This window comes from Aulonocara stuartgranti, assembly GCF_965226115.1.
Source record: "Aulonocara stuartgranti genome assembly, chromosome: 13".
NCBI classification, from domain to species: domain Eukaryota; kingdom Metazoa; phylum Chordata; class Actinopteri; order Cichliformes; family Cichlidae; genus Aulonocara; species Aulonocara stuartgranti.
Window position 1 is genome coordinate 17,269,375 of NC_138949.1, and position 21,921 is coordinate 17,291,295.

The 21,921-nt window shown below is 43.3% G+C and overlaps 1 protein-coding gene across 5 annotated transcripts; it reads left to right on the forward strand.

The window, feature by feature from the left end:
• The first annotated feature begins 1,684 nt into the window (after positions 1-1,684).
• On the forward strand, positions 1,685-20,928 carry ldb1a (LIM domain binding 1a). Of its 5 annotated transcripts, none has more exons than XM_082557281.1 (12): positions 1,685-1,794; positions 4,552-4,652; positions 13,384-13,486; positions 13,786-13,830; positions 14,039-14,114; positions 14,897-14,999; positions 15,620-15,792; positions 15,879-16,001; positions 16,102-16,179; positions 16,314-16,437; positions 16,612-16,760; positions 18,670-20,928. In XM_082557281.1, exons 2-12 carry the CDS (start codon positions 4,625-4,627, stop codon positions 18,721-18,723), a joined length of 1,056 nt encoding a protein of 351 aa, XP_082413407.1. In that variant the 5' UTR covers positions 1,685-1,794; positions 4,552-4,624; the 3' UTR covers positions 18,724-20,928. The 5 variants fall into 5 exon arrangements, with proteins under 5 accessions (XP_082413407.1, XP_082413404.1, XP_082413405.1 ...); XM_082557278.1 differs by lacking the exon at positions 18,670-20,928 and adding an exon at positions 17,787-18,194; XM_082557279.1 differs by lacking the exon at positions 18,670-20,928 and adding an exon at positions 17,787-18,194 and having other exon boundaries at positions 16,612-16,754.
• The last annotated feature ends 993 nt before the right edge of the window (positions 20,929-21,921 follow it).

Consider the following 21,921-nt stretch of genomic DNA (forward strand, 5'->3'; position numbering starts at 1 on the left):
GAGCAGGAGGCTGGACACTCACACAGGTAATTAAAAAAAGTGCCTTCTATAAATCAAATGTGTGCGCACATCAGTTAGAATACATTGTAGTGTGTTAAATTGTAATGAAACCAGTTACCCTAACTAACTTAGCTCTGTAATGGCAGTGGCTGCAAATGAACTCAATATATGAATGATGCTGGAGTGTGAAACCTTAAACCTGTATGTCCGATGTCATGCAACTGTAAAGATTGGACAAATATTACTAAAGTTGTATTTTATTTGTGTTTCAGATGGCATGTTAATGAAACACTGATCCCTCTAAAACAAAAAAAAAAAAAGCTGACAACCACCAGTGCTCCCCCTCTGTCTTTGCTACATTCACAAGATTTTCAGAAAACTTGACCTCTTACCCTGACCAGGTATCAGTTTGAAACTCCTACACCGTCTCCTTTTTTGAGTTTCGCATCCGCAAACCTTGGTGTCAATATTGTCTGCTGGCCTGCCCGGCAGGGTGACGACGATACTCCATCAGCCTTTTACAGCTGAGGGGAAAACCTGGATATCAATTTGAAATTGGGTTTTGATGTTCCTGAGAAAACACACCGAACAAATATGTTTGTGCATGATGTGGAGGGAATTTTCAGCCTTGGTTAAGGTATGCAGTCTCTGATAGTTCTAGTAGTAGTTTGAAGTAGGCCTACTGCTTTTTTTTAGTGTTTGAAAAGGTTGCAGTTCATCCTCTTGCTTTTCTTGTCCACATATGTCTGGGTGATGGATATTAAAATTTAGACTGTTTTTTTTCTACATAAAATTATATGCTAAATAGATGTAGGTATAGACAGAAAAAACAATGTCTGGAAAGAAGTGTTGCATATTTGTTCCTACAGTAATGTCTCTGCTTGCCACATGTTTGTCTTTCAACTTGAACGCCAGGGAATCTGTTTATTTTGCTGATTGTCATCAGCTTCACTTGTTGGCATCACTGCAAAGCACTGGCCTCATTGCACTTGCAGTGTTTCATATTATCCATGTCTTGACACAAAAGACAACAATTTCATTACTTGATGCTGACAGTTGTCCCCGCCCCCCTGCATTTAGAGTATAATAAACCTTCTCTGGCCCCAGTTTTCCAAGTTTCCTGAGACACAACAGACCCAAACAGTCTGCTTCTCATTATCTGTCATGTCCAAATGAGTCAGTGCTGCCCACGTTTCCTCTGTGTTTTCCTTCAGCGTATCAGCGGCTGTATACTGTACATCTGTGGGAGCTGTAGGACTTATGAGCTTGTCTGTGTGTTGGAGAGACAGGGAAAGAAAGGAACACCACTGTGCCCCAGCACACTCCCTAACTGCTACCTACCGCTGCTCTGCCGTTGCCATGGATACAGTGCCCTCTCTCTCCCCTCTCTCCTGTCTGTCGGTGGGTATGGAGGGATGGGGCTCGAAAGGAGAGGAGAGAAGTGGCTCTGGCTGCTGCCTCTGCGTCATATTCATACCAGTGCAGCTGAGAGCCCCCCACCACCACCACCACCATCACCCCCTCCCTCCTCTCATTTCCCCTCTTCCACCGCCTCCCGCCTCCTTCCTTCCTTCCTTCCCTCCCTCCTTCCTTCCTTCTCATCATCCAATTTGCACACTACTAGACCCCCACCCCCCCACCCCCCAACCCATTTGTGTCTCCTATCTGCATCTGCTCATCACATTCTTCCTCCCTCACTCTCTCTCTGCTGGCCCAGCTTGGTTTCCTCTGCGTGGCTGGCCTGAGCGGACTTTTTCGCGCGAGTGTGGTAAGAGGAGAAAGAGGAAGACAAAGGTAAGCACAGATATGGAGGACATTTAAGAGTGTTTGTCTGTAAATGAGAGAGTGAGAGAGATAGTGGAGAAAAGAAAAGCGGGGGGGTAGAACACCTGGAAGACAAAAGAGTGAGAGGAAGGCGATGGTGGCACCAAGAGCCTTTCAAACATTTTAATAGATATTTATGAAGAATCAAGGTGCTCTGTGGAGTGTTTTTACACTGTGTAAAGACAACACACTAGGATGAGACGCATGCCTCAGTAAGCCAAACTGGCAGCATGTCTGTGTGCAGGCACTTTGCTGTCTGTCACATAGTGTTATGGAACTGCTGCTGCTGCGTGCTCCCACAGTGGAGAGAAGGAGGCGAACAGAGGGGGGAACTTCATTATTCTCAGAGAGCTTTTTTGTGCAATGTGTTGACAGAGCGGGAATCTCTGCATCTGCACAAGCAGGGAGAGTGAGAGGCAGAGAGGAGAGTGAGAAAGAGGATGAACAACAGTGCAGTTAGTGCTGAAGCGCTCGGCTTCAAAGCATTATCACTCCTGGAAACAGGAGCCATTTCCAAAAATCCCATTCGCACACCCTCCCTGCTCTTTCTTCCCTCACGCTCTTTATTTCTGTTTGTTTTTCTTGCATTATTGGGGATGTCTCTGTTGTTCTCTCATATCTTGTGTTGCTCAGAGTTCACAAGTAGCAGGATGTTGTCTTGATGTCAAACCCACTGATCGCGACCATCGAGGTGCACAAAAACACTGAACTGTGACGAAACGGCAGATTGAGATGAGATGACTCCGAAAGACAAACACCGTTGAAACAAAAGACGCCAAAAAAAGTCTGTGTGTGAGAAGGGCAAATGAAAAGAGGAGGGGAGAAGACAAGTAAAGGGAAACGAGGACGCCCGCAGGGTTGTTCATTGTGTCTTGGTCCTAAGAGCAGTGTCTGACACTGTGTATGACATTTAACTGTGATGCGTCTGCCAGTGAGCTGCTGTGTTGGGAATGTGCCCGTCAGCTTTCATTTCTGTGGAGACAGTTGTTTGTCTTGTGTTGGCATATTGGTTGTGAGTGACAGAAAATGGAAAACAGAGGTTTGTTAAACGAGGCTTCAACTCACTTGGGAGTCCTTTGTTAATGCAGGGACAACACGGATATCATAGACCAGTGGTTATGTAGCCCACTATCAACAACCCCCCCCCCCCCCCCCCCCCCCCAGTTTTTCACATAGTCCACACATATGTCATATTTTTAAACTAAATTTCAACCCAAACTAGGCAGCACTGTTTAAAAAAAAGAAAATGCTGTAAAATTGCCAGCTAACCTGTAACCTGGACTGCATGACATACACTATTCTACTGGCTTCTATTTTAGCCATTTATCTTCTACTTTAGCTGTTTACCAAACTTTTTACTTGTGCCTTTTGTAGCGATCAACCACTGATCCATTACTTTTGAGCTAACTGCTATCTATTTTTTGACTCTTCTGCGTTACTTTGTGTGCACCCTAACTCATTATGCTGCATTAAAAAAAAAACAGTGCAAACTTTTTCCATGGTTTTCCAAATTCTGACTGGTAATGCAGAAATGGCCTCTGGGACACATGCATCTTTGTTTAAAAAAAAAAAAAGTATTCTGCCCGATATTTACTGACGCAGTTATGACCCAGGCTCATTTCCTATCATCTTTAAACCTTTTCACCGTTTCCCGTTTAGTCTCAATAATTTGGTGATAATTCACCGCATAGACTTTCACCCATTTGACAGGATGAAGTAGATGAGCAACAAAGACATCTAAATTATGAGAGTCGGTTATGTGCTTGTGTGTTTGTGTAGTGATGTGTGAGATTATGAGATTATTGGCTCAGAGAGCAGGCACGCTTGGGCCAAGAGAAGTTGTGGGATGAAAGGAAAAGGAAACCAGTGAAATGGAGGAGGGAGAGGAAATGAATCACAATCACATCAAGCTGCAGAAAGGTCAAAGTAATATCAACAGAGTGAGGAGATTAAACTGACAGTTCAGTAAGATTAAAAAGCCAAAAAAAAGGAAAAAGAAGTAGGGTTTGCTGAACAGACGTTTGCAATGGAGTCAGACTGTTTACACTCAGCTCTTGGTTGTGGGCTTGTGCGCATTTGCGCACGCACGCGCCTCCTGCCTCCCATGGGTCTCCGGTGTCCCTGCGCTCCAGGTGGGCTTTGCATTTTTAATCGATACTGTCTGTAGTGATTAACACCCGCGTTTTCTCTGCAGCAGAAAAACAAAAGGAAGGAGAGGGAGACGGAAAGAGAGATGAAAATCTGTCATACATGAGGCACGGTGTGTGTGTGAGAGTGTGTTTGTGCATGCGTGTTTGTTTGGCGGTAATGACCCTCTGCCTCTGGGCTCCTACTGAGTATGTTTATCTCCCACAGCAGCACCGGGCAAAAATAGACGATGCATCACTGACACGCACGCGCACACACACACACCTTGTGCAGTTTCTCTTTTTCCTCTCCTTTGCTCTAATTGCCTCCCTCCTGCATTCTCCATTTCACACACGCTCCCTTGCTCCAGTCCATATTACTTACTCCAGTCTCACACACTCTTTTCTTCCTATTTCACTCCTTTCTCTATTTTCCCTCCCACTTGTGTTGCAATATGCCTATTAATGATGCAGCTAGAGCACCAGTGCCAACTTCCTGCCTCTGACGGAGAGAGAGAGGAGTGTAGTTGTGGTGTACATGCCCTGCTTTGTACCACTCCCTCTTATCTCTCCACCCCTCTGTCTGTGTTGTTTTCCTCAGAGTTGGCCCATGCGAGCAGCGTGTGGACTGAGTGCAGCTGTTTCGTTTAGAGAAGAACCCAACATGTGAGAAGATGTCTGTTGGAGGTTGTGCATGTCCCGGTGAGTGCCTACTCTCTCTTCTTTATCTCTTCCTGTCTCTGATCTCCCTCTTTCCTCCTCCGTCTCTGTGCTCAGTGGTGCTGTCAAAAAGATGACTTATGTAAAAGTGCTGCAAACCCCCCTAGGGCCAACGTCAAGCTATGCGAGTGTGAGTTTGTGTGGGCATGCAGTGTGGCGGTGAATCCATGCTTCACTCGCAGCACATGTCCTAAAACAAGGTTATAGACTGAGGCTACCACACTTTAGGATTGAGTTGTTCAGCAGAGCCTCTCAGTCACGCTAGCCTGCTGTGCGGTTGATCAATGGCTCTTTGAGTTTTACCACATACAGAGACTGAGATATCAATAAGTACTCCATTTCTCAGCTTCATCTGGCCACTGTAGTTTTGCTTAACGGATATTAGGGCTCTTGTACATCTAGAAGAGTTGTTGGAACTCACTGCTTAGTGTCACATACATTTTAGATTTGTCCCGGGGGTCAGAACTGAATGAGGCAAAAGTACTTTAATTTACTTGCTTCAAAATGGTTTAAAGCTCCCTTGATGGATTTAAACTATTAATGAGGGTACTTAAGACTTAACCAACTTGCCTAGAGTTAAGCTACATTTGGGCTATTGCACAGCTCTTTGTCATTGTGACTTTGCATTTTGCATTCCTGCATGTCTTTCAGAAAATAAGACTTGCACTCTTAAGCTTTAACGGTTAGCTAAAGTATGGATTATAACCACAGAATTGAGTGTTATTGATATTCAGGATCTACAGTTGGCTCTTGTGCTACTCTATCAGAGCAAGAGGAAGAGCATCTAGTACAGTCGGAGTCTGTCTGCACATGTCAGTCTCTGGCAAGCAAAATGTTTTGGCAGTTTTTATCAAGTACATCTTCTAATCTGTTCTCTTCATGGTGTGTTTGATCCCCCTTTTTTTGACTTTGGAGCAATTTCTCTTTAAAAGTATCCCACTGAGAGCAGGCAGGCTACAGAGATGGTTGCCTTGCACACAGTGAAAAGCCTCACGGTGCCAGGGGACGGGCTCTGTGCATCACATTGGAAAAGATATCAGATAGAAATTGAATCGTAGCATCTGCTCGGGGGATTTTGGAGAGGGCAGATTGAATTAGGGTGTCAGTATCATTTTAATGGGGCTGCTCTGATTCATGGGCAATCAGCTATCAAATGGAGTAATATTAGGGCCTCTGCTTGATGTCCTTCTCTCAGATGTTTTTGTTTCTGTACTATCTAGGTTCTTTTCTCCCTCCTGTAGCATTTCAGTGACTCTGCCTCCTTCGTTCCCCCTGTTAACAGACCGTACTGTGGAGCAGAAACTTTTAATGACATCCACATGTTTTTGAAGGATGTACGGAGAACACGGTCCACCAGAGTGATCTGCCATGTGCATGCCGTGTACCACCGCTTAAACAGTCACAGACTTACATAGGCTTACACATGCGTGCTTGGAAAAATTTGCAGTGCAGGATGCAAGTACACTCGCTCGTTTGTGCACCATCACGAGGAGCCTGCTAGGACAAGTTTAGGCTGGTAGGTCTCACAAATAACCAGAGTCATGTTGATCCAAGCTGGTTTGCTGTTTCTCTCTCTCTCTCTCTCTCTGTCTCCCTCCCTGTGTCTGCATGCTGTAAATCATTATATTTGAAGGCTGGTTTGTTTACATTCTTGTATGTTCCTGAATGGGAGATCTTCCCCATCATTCCTGCATGAATCTACATTGTAAAAACAAGTTGTCTATAGTTCTAACATCATTTTCACATTTATTCGGTCAGAATTGCACAGATGTGTTTTGTTTTTTCACTAGGCATACTTGCTGTTTATAAGCCAGAATAAAGAACGGCATTCTCATGGCTGTCTAGCTCGGTGACAACCCTGTGACATCCTGCTGTTGTTGTGACTTTGCTGTGAATTAACCTTTTTAAGGCTTTGTTCCTTGCGTGAAGGAGATTCGTCCTAACACAGTGGAGCCAATCACATCCTTTGTTCAGGCTAAATGGTAAAAATAGATTGCTTGTGAGCTGAAGATACCCCCCCCCCCCCCCCCCCCCCATTCTCGCATGCACCCACTCAAGCATGCGCTCCCCTTTGCTCACCACTCTCTCCGTCTCTCACCCATCCCACTCTAACCCCTCCCTCCCATTTCTGCCTTCCTCATCTCACTCTCTCGCTCCTCTTCCTTTCCCTCTTTCACCCTCTCTTCCTCTCCCTTTCAGTCACTCCTTCATCCCTCGCCTACTGCCTTTTGCAGTAAAAGTGGCGTTACCTCATGCAGAAAGTCACGTGGTTCCTGATTAAAGAAAAGTGACTTAAAGCAGAGCCAAGATGGCAGCCAAACAGCTAGGATTTTTTTTGTGTGTGATTACTGTTACACAACAACGTGACTCCTTCAGCTTTATCTCACTGAACTGAAAAGCCTGCCTCGCTTTCTTTTTCTCCTCAATTCTCTTGCTTCTTCTCCTTTCCCCGCCTCTCTCTATTCTACTGAGGCTCTCAGATCTTGTTTGCTAGATCAAAATGGCTGTGTGTGCAGAGGCAGAGAGAAAGAAGGAATGCGTGGGAGACAGACAGAGATGCTGGGGGAGTCGGAGAATTTTTTTTTTTTTGTTGGGGGGGGGGGGGGGGGGGCAGGCAGAGTGGAGATGAGCTGTAGTGATGTCACATCTGCTGCAGGCTGACAGGATGGCAAGAGAAAGCTGGCATGTGCCACCCAGCTGAAAACAGGGGGAGGATAGGGAGACATCGAAATGGGGAGGAAATTATTTTTCTATTGAAGCACACCTGTAATTGTAAAACATGTACAAGCTAGTGAAGACGACAGCAGACTGCTGTAAAAACAAAGTATAAGGAGAGCTGAAAACTATATCTTTGTGCCGCCTATGTGGACTCAACACCAGGAATGGTTTATTAATCCAACCAGATTTGTTTTTTCTCCCCCTTTTTATTAAATGTATCATGAATTATTCAACCTGTGCAAAGTAAAGTTGGTGTCAAGATGGGTTAGAGTGCTGAATGGCAAGCCTTATATTTGATCAGTTTTATGCAAATCAAGACTAATATTGAAACACTGACATTATTGAAGGGAGTTTTGCTGTAAGTTGTTTCTTCTGCTTCTAATTTTGGGTAAGAGAGTAAGTGATGTTGTGCATCGCTTTAAGTTTACATATTTCATTACAATTAAATGCTGTGTCTTTATACCCTTTTGGGGATTTCCATGCTTAGTCTCTAAATAATATCGTAGTCTGTCTTAGTTCTTAAGTTTAAACAGCTAAAATTTTATCTGGAGAACTTACCACCCCCACGAATTTCATTTCAGCAGGGAGACTGTGAAATTCATTTTAAAACCTAAAATTTTAACTCTTTCCAAGGAATTTGTTAATTCAGTCTGGCTGCAGGTCCGAGATCTGTGTTGTTGCTACTGTTCACGACACAGACCTTCACACAGACATGAGGTTTTTCTCTCTGTCGTTATCCTTTGCCATGTCTTGAACACACACTGTTAACTTCCTCTCGGTAAACCACAGCAGCATCCTCTGGGTGACGCCTGTGTTAGGACAGTCTCCTGCCTTGTTGCTATCACTTCCAGTCAGGTGTCACAACAGTTTCCCAGACAGGCTTATACTTCCACTGCGGTGTCTAAAAAAGCAGCAACAGGAATTGGAACATCCTCTTCTTCACCAGCTTTCTTCAGATTTCCTCAGTGCTGCTAAAAGCTCTTTTGTCACACGCTTGGTCAAAGTCGTAATGCATTTGAAGGGCCTGGAAAATGTTTTCGAGGCATAATTACATGTGGCTAGTGTGTGATGACCTATTTTGTTTATCAATATCAGTTTTTCCTAGTATATTATTTGCCTAAGCAAGCCAGAGTTTAAATAACCAATGAATAAATAAAAATGGAAAAACCTTTTTTTGCAACAATGAAACAAAGCACAGAAGTCGAGCAAGACAAAGCAGACTGAATGCAAGTCGGCCCAACTCTCTCTCTGTGTGTGCGTGTGCGTGTGTATAGATAGATAGATAGATATAAAAAAAAGACGATATATCGGTGTTTGTACACGAATACCTGTGCCGTTCAAAACCTCCTTTTCTGAGACCAAAATAGGACTTAGTTCCTGCGCTATGGTGCCTTTAATGTTATCACTGCCTGCCAGGTGACTATGTGCTAAATGTGACTCTTACCGAATACAGATTAAAGAGGATTCAGTTCAGAGTAATGCATGTGGTAATGCATATTGCCATGAAATCCACACTAATGGATTTTGTGCATATGTATATTGTTGATAATAGAATTTAATATACAACTACAGCGGAGCATGTACAAATTTGTTGTTATGGCCAAAATCAAATATTACTGTAAACTCCAGGACAGTAAATTCATTCTACTTTGAAGCATGAGATAAATGTTTTTTTCTTTTATCAGCATTTGCCAGCAGAGGGAGATGCTGTCCTTTCACACCTCTGTGCAAGTCCATCAAAACTGACTTGCACAAGGAGTTGATACACCAGCCAGCTTTGGTTTTGTTCAACAAGCGATCTCAAAGTTGGGCTTGTGTTATCACTAACAGATTAGACCACAGGTGGTGCATCCTTCTCTGAAAACTGCGTACAGCAGTGCCTGCTTTTTTTTTTTTTTTTTTTTTTGCATACAGTTTTACATATCTCTGCTCTATATATAACATAGGGTTTGTGCGCTGAGAGACGCTGGTGTGGGTCAGATGTGTTTACTGTACATCTCAAAAAGCATAGCTTCACTTCCCTAGGCTGCACTCCCGGCTTATAGAAATTCTAACTGACTGGCAGCTCAAGTGAAAGCCTCAACAAATGAGCTTAAAATGCACTTTGAGACCACAAATGGTTCTCTAGGCCTCAAATATATTGCTTGTAAACATTAGAGTGGTTATTGATTAAAAGTGAGGCTGCAGATTAGCCTACGCGAACTGAGGCTATGACGGGCACAGAGCTGTGGTTGAAAAGATTTGAGTCATCAGCCGCGTCAATCACTTTTAATAGGCCTTTACAAAGATACAATTAAAAGCGCTATGTCGGTAGCAAGTCATAACTGATTTAATGGTATAAATAGGATGTTTGATTCACACTCCATGAAAAGAATAAAGGTTAAGGGGTTTTAAGATTGTGCAGGACTTGGATGACCACTAGTTTAAATGGGTCCAGCACTGCTAACACAGTGTTACTTTTACAGCATATTCTAAAAGGACTACTCATTCTTCATGAGTGATCATTATGACTGATTGACTGTTTCAGTGCCCTCACACAGAGCTTTCATAAATGGTCGGACACTCTGCGTGGGAAGTTGAGAAGAAATCATCTCAGACACTGCAGTTTCACGGGACATAATCCTGTCACTTTGATCCACAGTTAAAGTAGGAAAAAGACATATTTTATTGCAGCCATATCTGATCATGAAATCTGAGATTCAGCTTTTACTGAGCAGTAATGAAGTCTATGTAACTTTTTTGATTAAAAATGCTTGAATGAGGGGAAAAAAAAGTGCAGACATAATGATGCATTTTTTTTCTTTTTGCAACACGTGGTTACTTGGTCAAGTATTAAGATATTTAATTATCTAGCACTGCAGTTAGGGAGCAATGTGGTGTGTTTTAAAAATCAGCCTGTTCACACACAATTTTAACAAAGTGAAGTGCAAGATAGTTAAATATCTGAGATATGTCACATGTAATACTTGGACAAAAAGATAGACTTGCAAGTGAGCTACATGTTTCAGTGTATTTCACTTGTGTGGCATCTTATTACAATGCTATTATAGACTATGACACTTTATGACTTGTAATAAATACAGTAGGCAAAGTGCAGATGGATATTTGATTGCATCAATGAAAGAAGAAAAAAGAGCTACCTTACCCTCCTAAACTCTGCTGACCCAAATATTATTCATACCCACTATACTTCAGCGCAGGGCTGGCACAGAAACGGCATGGCCCACAATGCTGTCAGACTGTGGAATAAGATTAAGTGAGACGGTTGTTCCTCGCAATGGGGACCCACCTTGTACTACACTGGGGGCCACTGGTCTACTGATGGGACAAATTGGGGGCCCCAATTTGTCTTGACTGGGGCCTGAGATTTTTGTCCCGGTCTGTGTGTAGGGATGGGCGGAGGAGCCTGGAGGAAGGCGGGGCCTTTGTTTGTTCGTGTCTCGGCTGGCAGGAACAAAGGGTCCGGTAGTAGTAGAACACAGTCCTCCAGACAAATGACATTTAAAACATATAAGCAGGAATTGCAAATTCACCAGAAGCGGGGAAGTAGCGGGAGTGTTTCAGTTCCCGTCGTCAGCTGTTTGGTTTAGGACCACAAGAGTACATTATCAGCGGCGGAGAATTCACCATCCAGCCGCTCCGGCTAGCAGCAAGGCTAGCTGGCTAGAAACACCGACCCGAGGTGTTGAGCAGCACCGCGTTTAGGTGGACGTTTCTCTGCAGGTAACTCAATCGAACTGCTATACCAGGTTAGCAGCATCACAGGTTCACAATATCCGCTGAAATTGATCGTAAACAGACACGGGGGGATAGGGAGCGGAGGGCGGTGATATTTAGCAAGTGGGTTAATAGCTTAGCAATGGCATCCGTTTTCTGCAAACGGTTAATGTTAATGAACGCGGCCCTGTGGTTCAGTTTACGCCTGGCCCGTGCTGTTAAAGTGGATGCTCGCGCATTTTTACAGGTATACTGCTCATGCATGTGAATACACGGAGCAATGAGGTGACACCAGAGAGCTGTGCAAATACGTTAGGAGTCTTGCACATAGCTTTGGATGTTTTATTGGCTGATGGCCATCCTCTGGATGCAGCTCTATTGTTTGCATTAAGCAGTTTGGGCGGACTGAACTGCATCAAAGTCCAGTTAAGTTAACCTTTTGTTAGCGTAGTGAAATATGCATCGTGATCTCTCACCTTGTTAAAGTTTACTCTGTTCAAGGATGCTTAAGGACTGTAGTCATTTGTCAGTACGTGACATCCTTTAACCTTAGGTGCCTCTGAGCCTGTCTTTTCGTGTTAGTAGTTGTTTACATGCATAAGGATCTAATGATCTGCAGGGTTTTTTTTTTTTTAGATGGGTTAGTACTGCTGATTGAACCTCATATTTGTGTGTGTATTTATGTTAGAGGTGAGAATCCCCCATGTGTCAACATTTTTTTTTCCTCAGGGCCTTTGTTTTAAAATATCTTTGCATAATTTGATTGTAGCTTCATTGTAGCTGTTTCTGTTTTCACATTAAGGGTTGTGATTGAAGAAAGGTTGTTTTTTTTGTTTTTTCACAATAGAGATGTGATTTGTTACACTGGACATTATGTTTTGCACAAAGCTGTGGGATCAGCATCAAAATGAACAAAGGCTTATCATATGGGCCTGAATGCAGTCTGGGACTAATGGCTAGACTTGCTGGGGGTGGGTGTATAGGTCAGAGGTAATGTGTAGGGAACCATTGTTGGGTGGCCTTGAGCAAGATCAGCCTCATACTAATAGGGAGGAGAAGATGACCTACCATGACTCTTGAGAGTATACAGAAAGAAGGAAGAAAAGGGTGAAAGTAAATGGAGGAGGAGTTGTAGTAGTGTGTGGTGAAGGAGGACAATTAATGTTTTTCTCTCTCTGTTTGAACCTAACAATCACCATTTGAGAATTGGTGCACATGTAGATAACTCGATCAGTTCACAGAAAGTGGCAAAAATCTTACATTTACACCCCTCTATGGTTTTGGTTTGCATTAGCATGCATGGCGCTGGGAGTCGACGTTTCTCCCCCTGCTGGTTTTAATTAAGTACAGCCCCCTCTTTCCTATGCCAAGCAGACAGTGACCAACCGTTGTGCATAAATTGTAGGTCAAATTAACATTATGCAGGTGCCTGTTGGGAATACCACATTTACAGGCAGTGTAGGCATTGTTAAACAACTGGATACAAATGGGTTTTGCTGTTATTTAAATGTTGCTAATACCTGCCTATCAAAACATACTTTAAATTCCTCATGTTGGTGCCCCACTTCTGTGTCTGCTTCAAAGGGTAGGGGAACTGGAGGGTTGCTGTGACTGGCCGGTCTGACTCAGATTTCTAGGGGTTGTTTTCCTACAACCTGGGTATAAAATATCTTTTGAGACCCTAAAACTTGAAGCAGCTGTTTGTGTGGAGCCTTCTTGAGTAGATGTTTTCTCAGCACTGCCAGATTGTTTGAGCATGACTGTGTTATCTGGGCAGACAGGGGTTAACAACAGCCAGTGTAGGGATGGGGGGGGGGATGGGTATAGAAGAGGCAGCAAGAGGGGGGAGTCCAGCACACAGTGTAGAGAGGCATGGTTTTAGGTTCACATAGGGCTGTATGTTGAGAGGAGGGTCACCAGTAATGGTACAGGTGCCACAAAAATACAAAAAATATGCCAGTGGATCTGGTTTCCACTCATTTTGCAGTTTGTGTTTTCAGATGTCTACAGGTTAATAAATATACCCCCCCTCCCCAAAACAATCATTTGTTTTCTTGTCCATTTAGCAGATTGAAGGTGCATTAGATGATGAGAGCAGCAGGAAATTGTTATGGCAGTGGGCTTTTATTTGAACAAGTCTGAACAAAATCATCCAACATTAGATTACTGAGATGTTGCTGCGATTTGAATGAGCTAAATCCAAAGTAATCTAAATCTCCTTTAATTCTCTGCCCCCCCTCCCCCCCCTCCTCCTCCTCTGCTCCGGGGTTGTGTGCAGGCTGTTCGTCAAAGTCATTCAAGCTGTACTCTCCTAAGGAGCCCCCCAACGGCGGCAGCTTTCCCCCCTTCCACCCAGGCGCTATGCTGGACAGAGATGTGGGGTAGGTCTGAGCTGAGCTCTCAAGGGAAATTTGTGAATTCATTCAGCCAGTAAATTATGCCATTTGTTACCCTCTTGATGTCTTATCTTTTGACTTCTTGCAGGCTTCTTGTTTTTATTATAAAATCAGTTTTCTTGATGTTTACTTAAGAATATAAGACGTCTGTTTTTACATTTATTTATTTAATTTTAATAATATGGAGAGGTTATGAAATGCAATCTATTTGCAGAATGTTATTAAAGGCATACATGCTTGGTGGAGATTATCAATATCTTTTTTTTTTTTTTTTTTTGTCCTAGGCCTACACCCATGTATCCCCCCTCATACATGGAGCCTGGAATGGGGTGAGCACATTGATGCTTAAATAATTAACGCCATTTGATCCTGTTTTAGGTCAGAAGTCCTTTATATAGCATATACTGTTCAAAAATTTATGCTGCATTTAGTTTGAAGCTGCTCTTGGATTATTGCTTTTGTTTGCACTACGGGTGTAAGTGCACTGAAGCAGCCCCCACTGCAGGGTGTGTTGAATATCCCCATTTTCTGTTTCAGGAGACCCACACCGTATGGGAACCAGACAGACTACCGGATATATGAGCTGAACAAAAGATTACAGAACTGGACAGAGGTGAGAATCGTTTTGTATTTCACACAGTGTAGTAGCAACCCAACACAAACTGTTTCACAAAAACACAGAGCCTGTCTTTTATTTCCAAGCAGGAAATGTAATAAAGTCCTCGTAGAACTACATTTTGCAGATCCTGTAAACCACTTACCGGTACTGTTGCCCTATTTTTAGATTTCCCTCCCAACAGCTGTTGATGTGTAGGTAACCATGTTAGGGATTATGCGAGAAAATTAAGTCAGAACTCAGACTTGAGTTACATCCAGACTCTAATAGGATTATCTGATAAACCTGGCTAAAACATAATTGGAGTACCAACTGTTTCTATGCCTAAACGGGCAAAAGAGTAGCCATTATGTGTTGTTACGTTGTGAGGCTGTTTGCACACTACAGGAAATGCTACAGCTGGAAGAACTACTGGAATTGAGTTTTACTTTCAGGAAAGTGAATTGTTGGGTTTGGTTGCTTATCCAGGAAAACACACTTTAACATTTATCTTTAAGAAAATGCTTAAAGCTGCTGAATGACTATCATCTGAGGTGTCACAGGGTGAGATTCAGGTACACCATGGACAGGTCGCCAATCGCAGGGCTTTTTGCGTGCGTTTCATTCTGTTGTCCTGAGGAGTAGAAAGGTTATAGGAGAGGTGCAGGTATATGAATTTCTAGTTCTTGTTTTTTTCAAATGGCATCTGTTCTTCCTTTTGAACATGACCTATTTTAACATAACTCACTGCACATTTTGAGGAATCAAAAACTGAAAAATGTTTCTTCTTCTGCTCATAGGACTGTGACAATCTCTGGTGGGATGCCTTCACCACAGAGTTTTTTGAAGATGATGCTATGCTCACGATCACTTTCTGTCTGGAAGATGGTCCAAAACGATACAGTAAGAAATATGTTTTCAAAGAAATGATAGCTGCTTGTCATTGAATATGTTTTATTTTAACACCCTACAATAATAAAGAGAAAACCCCAACAATCAGGTGACCTGCTTATGAGCAAGCACTTGGCAACAGTGGGAATGAGAGACAGGACAAAAGACACACTGTAGAAAAGAACCAGAGATTAATAATAACTAATGATTAAATGCAGAGTGGTTTATAATCAGAGTGAAAAGAAGTAAGTGAAGAGGAAACACTTGCTGCATTATGGCAAGGCCCCAGCAGCCCAGAGCTATTGGAGCATAACTAAATAGGATTGAGGATCACCTGATCCAGCCCCAAATATAAGCTTTATCAAAAAGTAAGGTTTTAAGCCTAATCTTAAAAGTAGAGGGTGTCTCCTGAATCCAAACTGGGAGCTGGTTCCACAGGAGAGGGGCCTGAAAGCTGAAGGCTCTGCCTCCCATGCTACTTTTAAATGTCCTGCTGTCTAAGAGAAGAGTGGTCTGTTGGGGTTGTACCGTATTATAAGGTTTTTATAAATCAGATGACGGCTTTTTTTTTTTTTTTTTTTTTAATGTCCTGTCAGCTTTAAGCTTTTAACTTTGGCACATTTTGTCTGCAGCCATCGGCAGAACGTTGATTCCCCGGTACTTCAGAAGTATCTTTGAGGGGGGCGCCACTGAGCTCTTCTATGTTTTGAAGCATCCAAAGGAGTCGTTCCATAGTAACTTTGTGTCTCTCGATTGTGACCAGTGCACCATGGTGACCCAGAACGGCAAACCTATGTTTACACAGGTAATGCCAGTGTGGATAATAGACGCACAATTGTCTCTGAACCTTTTGTTGAGATGGTAACCCATGATCTCTGCTGTTTGATTTAGATTTGTGTTGAGGGCCGCCTGTACCTAGAGTTTATGTTTGACGACATGATGAGGATCAAGACGTGGCACTTCAGCATCAGACAACACAGAGAGGTCCTACCGAGGAGCATTTTGGCTATGCATGTGAGTTGCCGTGTAAACAAGCCCCTCTTTAATACTCAGATTCACGTACCGTGCGTGCAATTGGTCATTACTTGTTTGTTTTTTTCCCCCTATCCTCCAGGATCCCCAGATGCTTGATCAGCTGGCTAAAAATATCACCAGATGTGGGCTGTCCAACTCCACGCTCAACTACCTCCGTGTAAGCAAATTTCCTTCTTGATCTTGTTCTTTTTTTTTTTCTTCTTTTTTTTGGTAACATATTGGTGAATTATCTGTGTTTGGAACAATCTAACATCTATCATTCAACTTTGGCCTCTCTCGTCTTCCCTTAAGCTATGTGTGATATTGGAACCCATGCAAGAATTGATGTCTAGGCATAAAACCTATAGTTTGAGCCCCAGAGACTGCCTGAAGACCTGCCTCTTCCAAAAGTGGCAAAGAATGGTAGCGCCTCCAGGTAACGCGTTTGAAATAGCCAGTGGCATTTATGATAGTTACCCTTTCAATTTAAGCTTTGAAGCACCCATACTAAAATCCAGCAGCTGCTGCGTGATAGTTTCTTATCTGTAAATGACCTAGAAACTAGTGATTTATAGAGATTTATGTGAAACATGTCTTTCTGTGCTTGTAGCTGAGCCTGCCAGACAAGCTCCAAACAAGCGGCGGAAAAGGAAGGTGTCCGGCGGGAGCACCGTGAGCTCTGGCGGAGGCAGCAATAACAACAGCAACAGTAAAAAGAAGAGTCCAGCCAACAGCTTTTCACTCTCCAGCCAGGTACCTGTAAGCATTACATCTACTTGACTTCTGTCTGCACCTCCAAACTTCAGCTGAGCAAGGCATGGGGGGGAAAAAAAGGGTGTAAGGGTTGGAAAGAAGGGCAGAGGGGTCAGAAAATTCTTTGTATGCGTATATTGGGTGGGAGCTGGGGTTGCTAGCATGTTTAGTTGTAGTACCAGGTTTGGGTGGAGGTAGGTCAGGGAGGCATTTGGACTCGGAGTTTGGTGGGATTAGGTTTTTGTGTGTGTGTGTGTGGGGGTGTGTGTGTGTGCGTGTGTGTGTGTGGTTTTGTTTTTTGTAATTCTACAGAGGATAGATTTAGGTTTTAGACCCCCTCATGTGATCCAGTGATGGGCAGTCCCTGGTCCTCTAGGGCCACAGGTTAAACGGTCTATCATATAGAGGAGGTACAACTGACCTCCGTCTCTGCTTAATATATTTTGGGTCTGTGGGGTAGGGTTAACCTTGCTCTGATTTCCAGTGGGATAGTTAGGCTTTCACTCTAAATCTGCCGTGTTATCCCGGTCTTAGAGTTACCACTGAGTCTATCAGAGCACGTGATTTCACACAGCACTGCTTGTTTGACTGAGCGAACGAGACCCGAGGTGGAATGAAAACCCCCGTGATGCAGCACTCAAGGATCAGGGATGCCCACTTCTGGCCAGTAGGAAAGGCTTCTCGACCCTGGTTCTCGGGACAGGGAGTCAGGGCCACATGGACTACTTAAATGTCTGAGTAGATGACCTGAACACACATTGTCCAGTTGTGATTTGGTTCAGAATAAGAGGACACTAAAATGGAAAGCTTTTAATACTTGGGTTCCCTTGATTTCCAGTATAATGACGTTCATAAAACAAATAAATGTAATGCTGGAATTGAGCCCAGTCAGATTGCACCTAAAGCAAAAACCAAAACGAAATGAACAACTACAGAGTTGAGTTCAGGGTTAGTGACCCATGCGTGCAGTCATTCCGCGCACCCCCCTGTATTATGGGGATAATTTGTACCGGCCCTTGCTGTCCCCTTTAGGATGTGATGATGGTGGGCGAGCCCACTCTGATGGGAGGGGAGTTTGGTGACGAGGACGAGCGTCTGATCACGCGGCTGGAGAACACGCAGTACGATGGGGCGAATGGCCTGGAGGATGAGGACAGTTTCAACAGCTCACCTGCACTGGGGGCACACTCGCCCTGGAACAACAAGGCACCCTCCAGTCAGGAGAGCAAGAATGACAACTCCCAGTCGTCCCAGTAGACGAGGGGGGTCCCAACTCGTTTTGTTTTTGTATTTTTTTTTCTCCCCCCCCCAAAAAACTTACTGGGATCCACCTGAGCCAACATGCTAGCAAGAGGGGTCAGGGAGGGCGGCTTCGAGCGCTTATGTTGAGTTAATTTTTATTTGTGTTCTTTCATGATAAAAGGAGAGTGGGTGGTGAAATAGATTGACCAATCGAGCTTATTGCCGTCACACAAAGGCCAGTTCAGCCACTCTACCTCCCTCACATGATCATTGGTGCTCAGCCTTGGCCCTAGTCTGCCCGGCTACAACCAGTCCTCTTAGTGGTGTGGTGAGTCTGGCGGGCTGGCAGTGTGCGTGTATGTGTGTTTACCCCCCCACCTCCCTCGTCCCGCAATCATCGCTCACCACAATGTTTGAGCCAGAGTTGGCGTGTCCGGTTGTCCGAGTGCTCGCAGCGGCGCCCATGTCAGCGGGTTCTTGTTCCAACCTCGGGTCTCTCAGGCGTGCGTTCCCGTCAGCCTCGCACGTCACTGTTTCTGTTGTGCTCATGTCACAGGGAAGGAATGCTTAGCTTTTATTTGACATGTTTTTGCAGGCTGCAGAAAACTGTGTGCACTCTTAGTATCAAAATTCAACGTTCGGTTTTTAAAAACTCAATTATTTGTTTTTGTAGGACCTGGTTGGAACAAAAACCTGTACAGTGCCGGAGCTTGAGGACCGGAGTTGAGAACCACTACGCTAAATCTTAAACACACACAAACACTGACAGACACACACCCATACACATACACACACATGCAAACACGCACACACTCACAGCAGTGCGCACACACTAACACGGTTACCTTACACCTTCAGCATAAAACGTTGAGGTACTGGAGAAAGGTGGTATGCAGCGTGTCTGGACCAGAGCACCAGGCGCTAACAGAAGTGTGTTTTTATTTTCTATGTTTTAGACTTGTTTTGATTTTGTTTTGTTTTTCAATTTTTTTTGTAAACAATTTCTAAAAATAAACAGACAAGCAAGCCAACAAAAAACACCCCAGAATATTCTTTGCACTGTTTTCCACTATTAACGGCAATCTATTTTTCTTATGAATTGACGGTGTATTTTTTTTCCTTTTCTATTATTGCTAATGTAAGAACTGTAAACATCTGAAACCTGCAGTATATTAATGTAGAAATATTGCTGTTAGATCATTCTTATTGTGATGGTAAATAACTTTCATGTAAGTCTATCCTTGATATGTCATCCATGTGTCTCAGACATCCAGCTGTCATCTGGCCCATTGGCTTCAGTGCTAAACAGGCTGGAGACAACAGGGCCAGTGCTTAACTATCTGATGCGAGTTCAGAGTAGCACACTGGAAACCAGTTTCCCCAGGTAAATTTCCATCGAGCACCTGGTTCACATCTGTTGTCTTATCATCGCAGAACTGTTTGCTTTGTCTTCAGATCTCTATATTGGGGTGAGGGTCCTCTATTCAAAGAATATAATGATAGAAATCAAATTTGCTACTCAAATATTTTAAAAACAACTTTTGATGGGGTTGTAAAATAAAAAATAAGACTTTTGTATTAACTTAAGCTTCCCAGAAATGTTTTTAAGTACAATTAAGAAAGCTGCAGACCAAGGAGCTACATGTAAAGATTCTTATACTGTTTAAACGGCGCTGTTTTATGTTATATAATGAATCATTTGTTGGCTTTACTCCTCATGTTTGTGTCTGTGCTTGTATATTTTTAGGTAGTAATTTCTGTAAAAGTTATTCTATGTATTCCTCCCTAGAACTATGAGATACTCAATCTAATGTAAAGAGATGAAAAACCTCTTAAGTTTTTTTTTTTTTTTTTTTTTTTAAAAACGTGATTTTTAATGGTACAATCACTGACTTAAAAAACAATTTTTGCCCGCATTTTAGGAAACTGTATTTATTTTTCTATGTACTGATGTTCTGTTTAGGTTGAACCCACCTGTACAATATTCATGATGATATATGGAGGAATTTGTGGGGCTGCTGAGTCAGTTAATGCCAACGGAGGTCATTCTGTTGTGTTTCTTACGGAGATGCAGTTTGCACATTGTTCTGTTGGCTCAGTATTATCGAGGAGGAATTTAAATGCCATCGAGGGTGTGGAAGCGTCAGGTGTATTTGAAAACCAGTAAATGGCAACGGTGACAGAAAGTGTTGACCTCAAAGTCATCCAGTTGTATGCCTCAAGTTCCTTACATGCTGGAAATGTGCCACAATGGTGCGACCTTTATTGAAATTTAATAGGATTGACCAAAACCTTTTAATTATAATACTTATGGTCTTGTTTTTAGGCTATTTGATGTCTGTTTTTCAGATAAATGTTAATATCTGAGAGATGAGTTTAACAAAAAAGGAAGGTTGACCACTGACATTGGATCTTACCCTTGGGGAAGTTGGTCTTAAAGCTGTGGTGTCAGGGTTTGCAGAGAAATAGGGAAAAAGTTGCCTGACAGCATCACCCAGATGCCGGCTAACAGCTGTTGCATGGTAATTTGTAGACTGTCCAGCAGGGGTCTCACAGAGCACATGAGTGCGCAGCCTGCCAGAAATTCCTCCATCGTTTTTGGCTGAAAAGCCATCTGTAAATCTACACTAGGCTGCAGGCTATTGTGTTGAAATCCTTATTCATCGTCTCCAGCACCCCTAGTCTACTTTTGTGGTGTTTCAGTTCAGCAGGCAGACACAGAATTGAATCTAGGAGCAACTTATCAACACCCTGTGTTTTCTGTTTGGGAAATATAAGGGTGTATGAGACAGAGATGAAATGGCAATGCACCCATAGCTGGCTCCTGTAGCACCTCATCATGGGGGTGGTTTTATATCTATATTTTTTTGCCAGGTTTCTGTCATTGATAATTCATGTATGGTATCAATAAAGATGAATTTTCACGGAAAAATGTGGTTGTCTTTATTGCTGGTGATAGAGGAAGCTCTTTGGCGTTTTGTCACACATAGGTGACCGCACCCACAGCAAATCATCTGCAGCCATCTCATCTCACCGTGTCCCTTAAACCCGTCTGTCACACCAGCTCTGCATATCCGCCATAAATGTTCTCTGTGGTCTTCCCCTTTTTTCCCTCAGTTGCAGCTCTCGTGTCACCATACTTTTTTCCAATATCCACCATCCCTCTGTCTCAGCCTTGCCTCTCTGTTTGTCTCTAAACCACTTGACCTGATCTTATTTTCTTCAACTTTTCCATCTCCAGCTCATCCTCCTGTCTTGTTAGTGTCACTTTTGCTGCTATCCTCCTTTCACAAGTCAACACAAACCCTCCATGGCTTTGGATGGGTGACCCCAGGTATTTAAACTCATCTGCTTTCACTACCTGTGCTCCTCGTTTCTTCGTCGTTACACCTTTCTCCTTCTAATTCACACCCATGTGTTCAATCTTGCTTCTTAGTCATTCCTCTTCTCTCAGGAACTACTACTCTCACTACATACCCTCTGGAGACTCCTGCCTGACCTCATCTGTCAGCCTGTCCATCACCATCGCAAACAAGAAGGGGCTCAGAGCTGATTCCAGATGTAATCCTTGCCCCACCTCGAGCCCGTCTGTCACTCCTACCATACACCTCACCACTAACTCCCTGCCCTCGTACATGTTGTGCACCACATACTTCTCTGCCACTCTTGACTTCCTCATGCAGTACCACAGTTCCTGTGTTGGCACCCTTTTACATGCTCTTTCTCTACATCCACTAATGCACTAATACTCCCTCTGACGTTTCTCTATACTTCCCCATTAAAGATTTTTCAAGCAAACATCACGTCTGTAGAGCTGTTTCTTGGCATAAAGCCTTACTGCTGCTCACTGATCACCTCTTCATAACTTACCTTCAACAACTTTTTCTCACAACTTCCTGTTTTGTTTTGTTTTTTTATTGGCTGT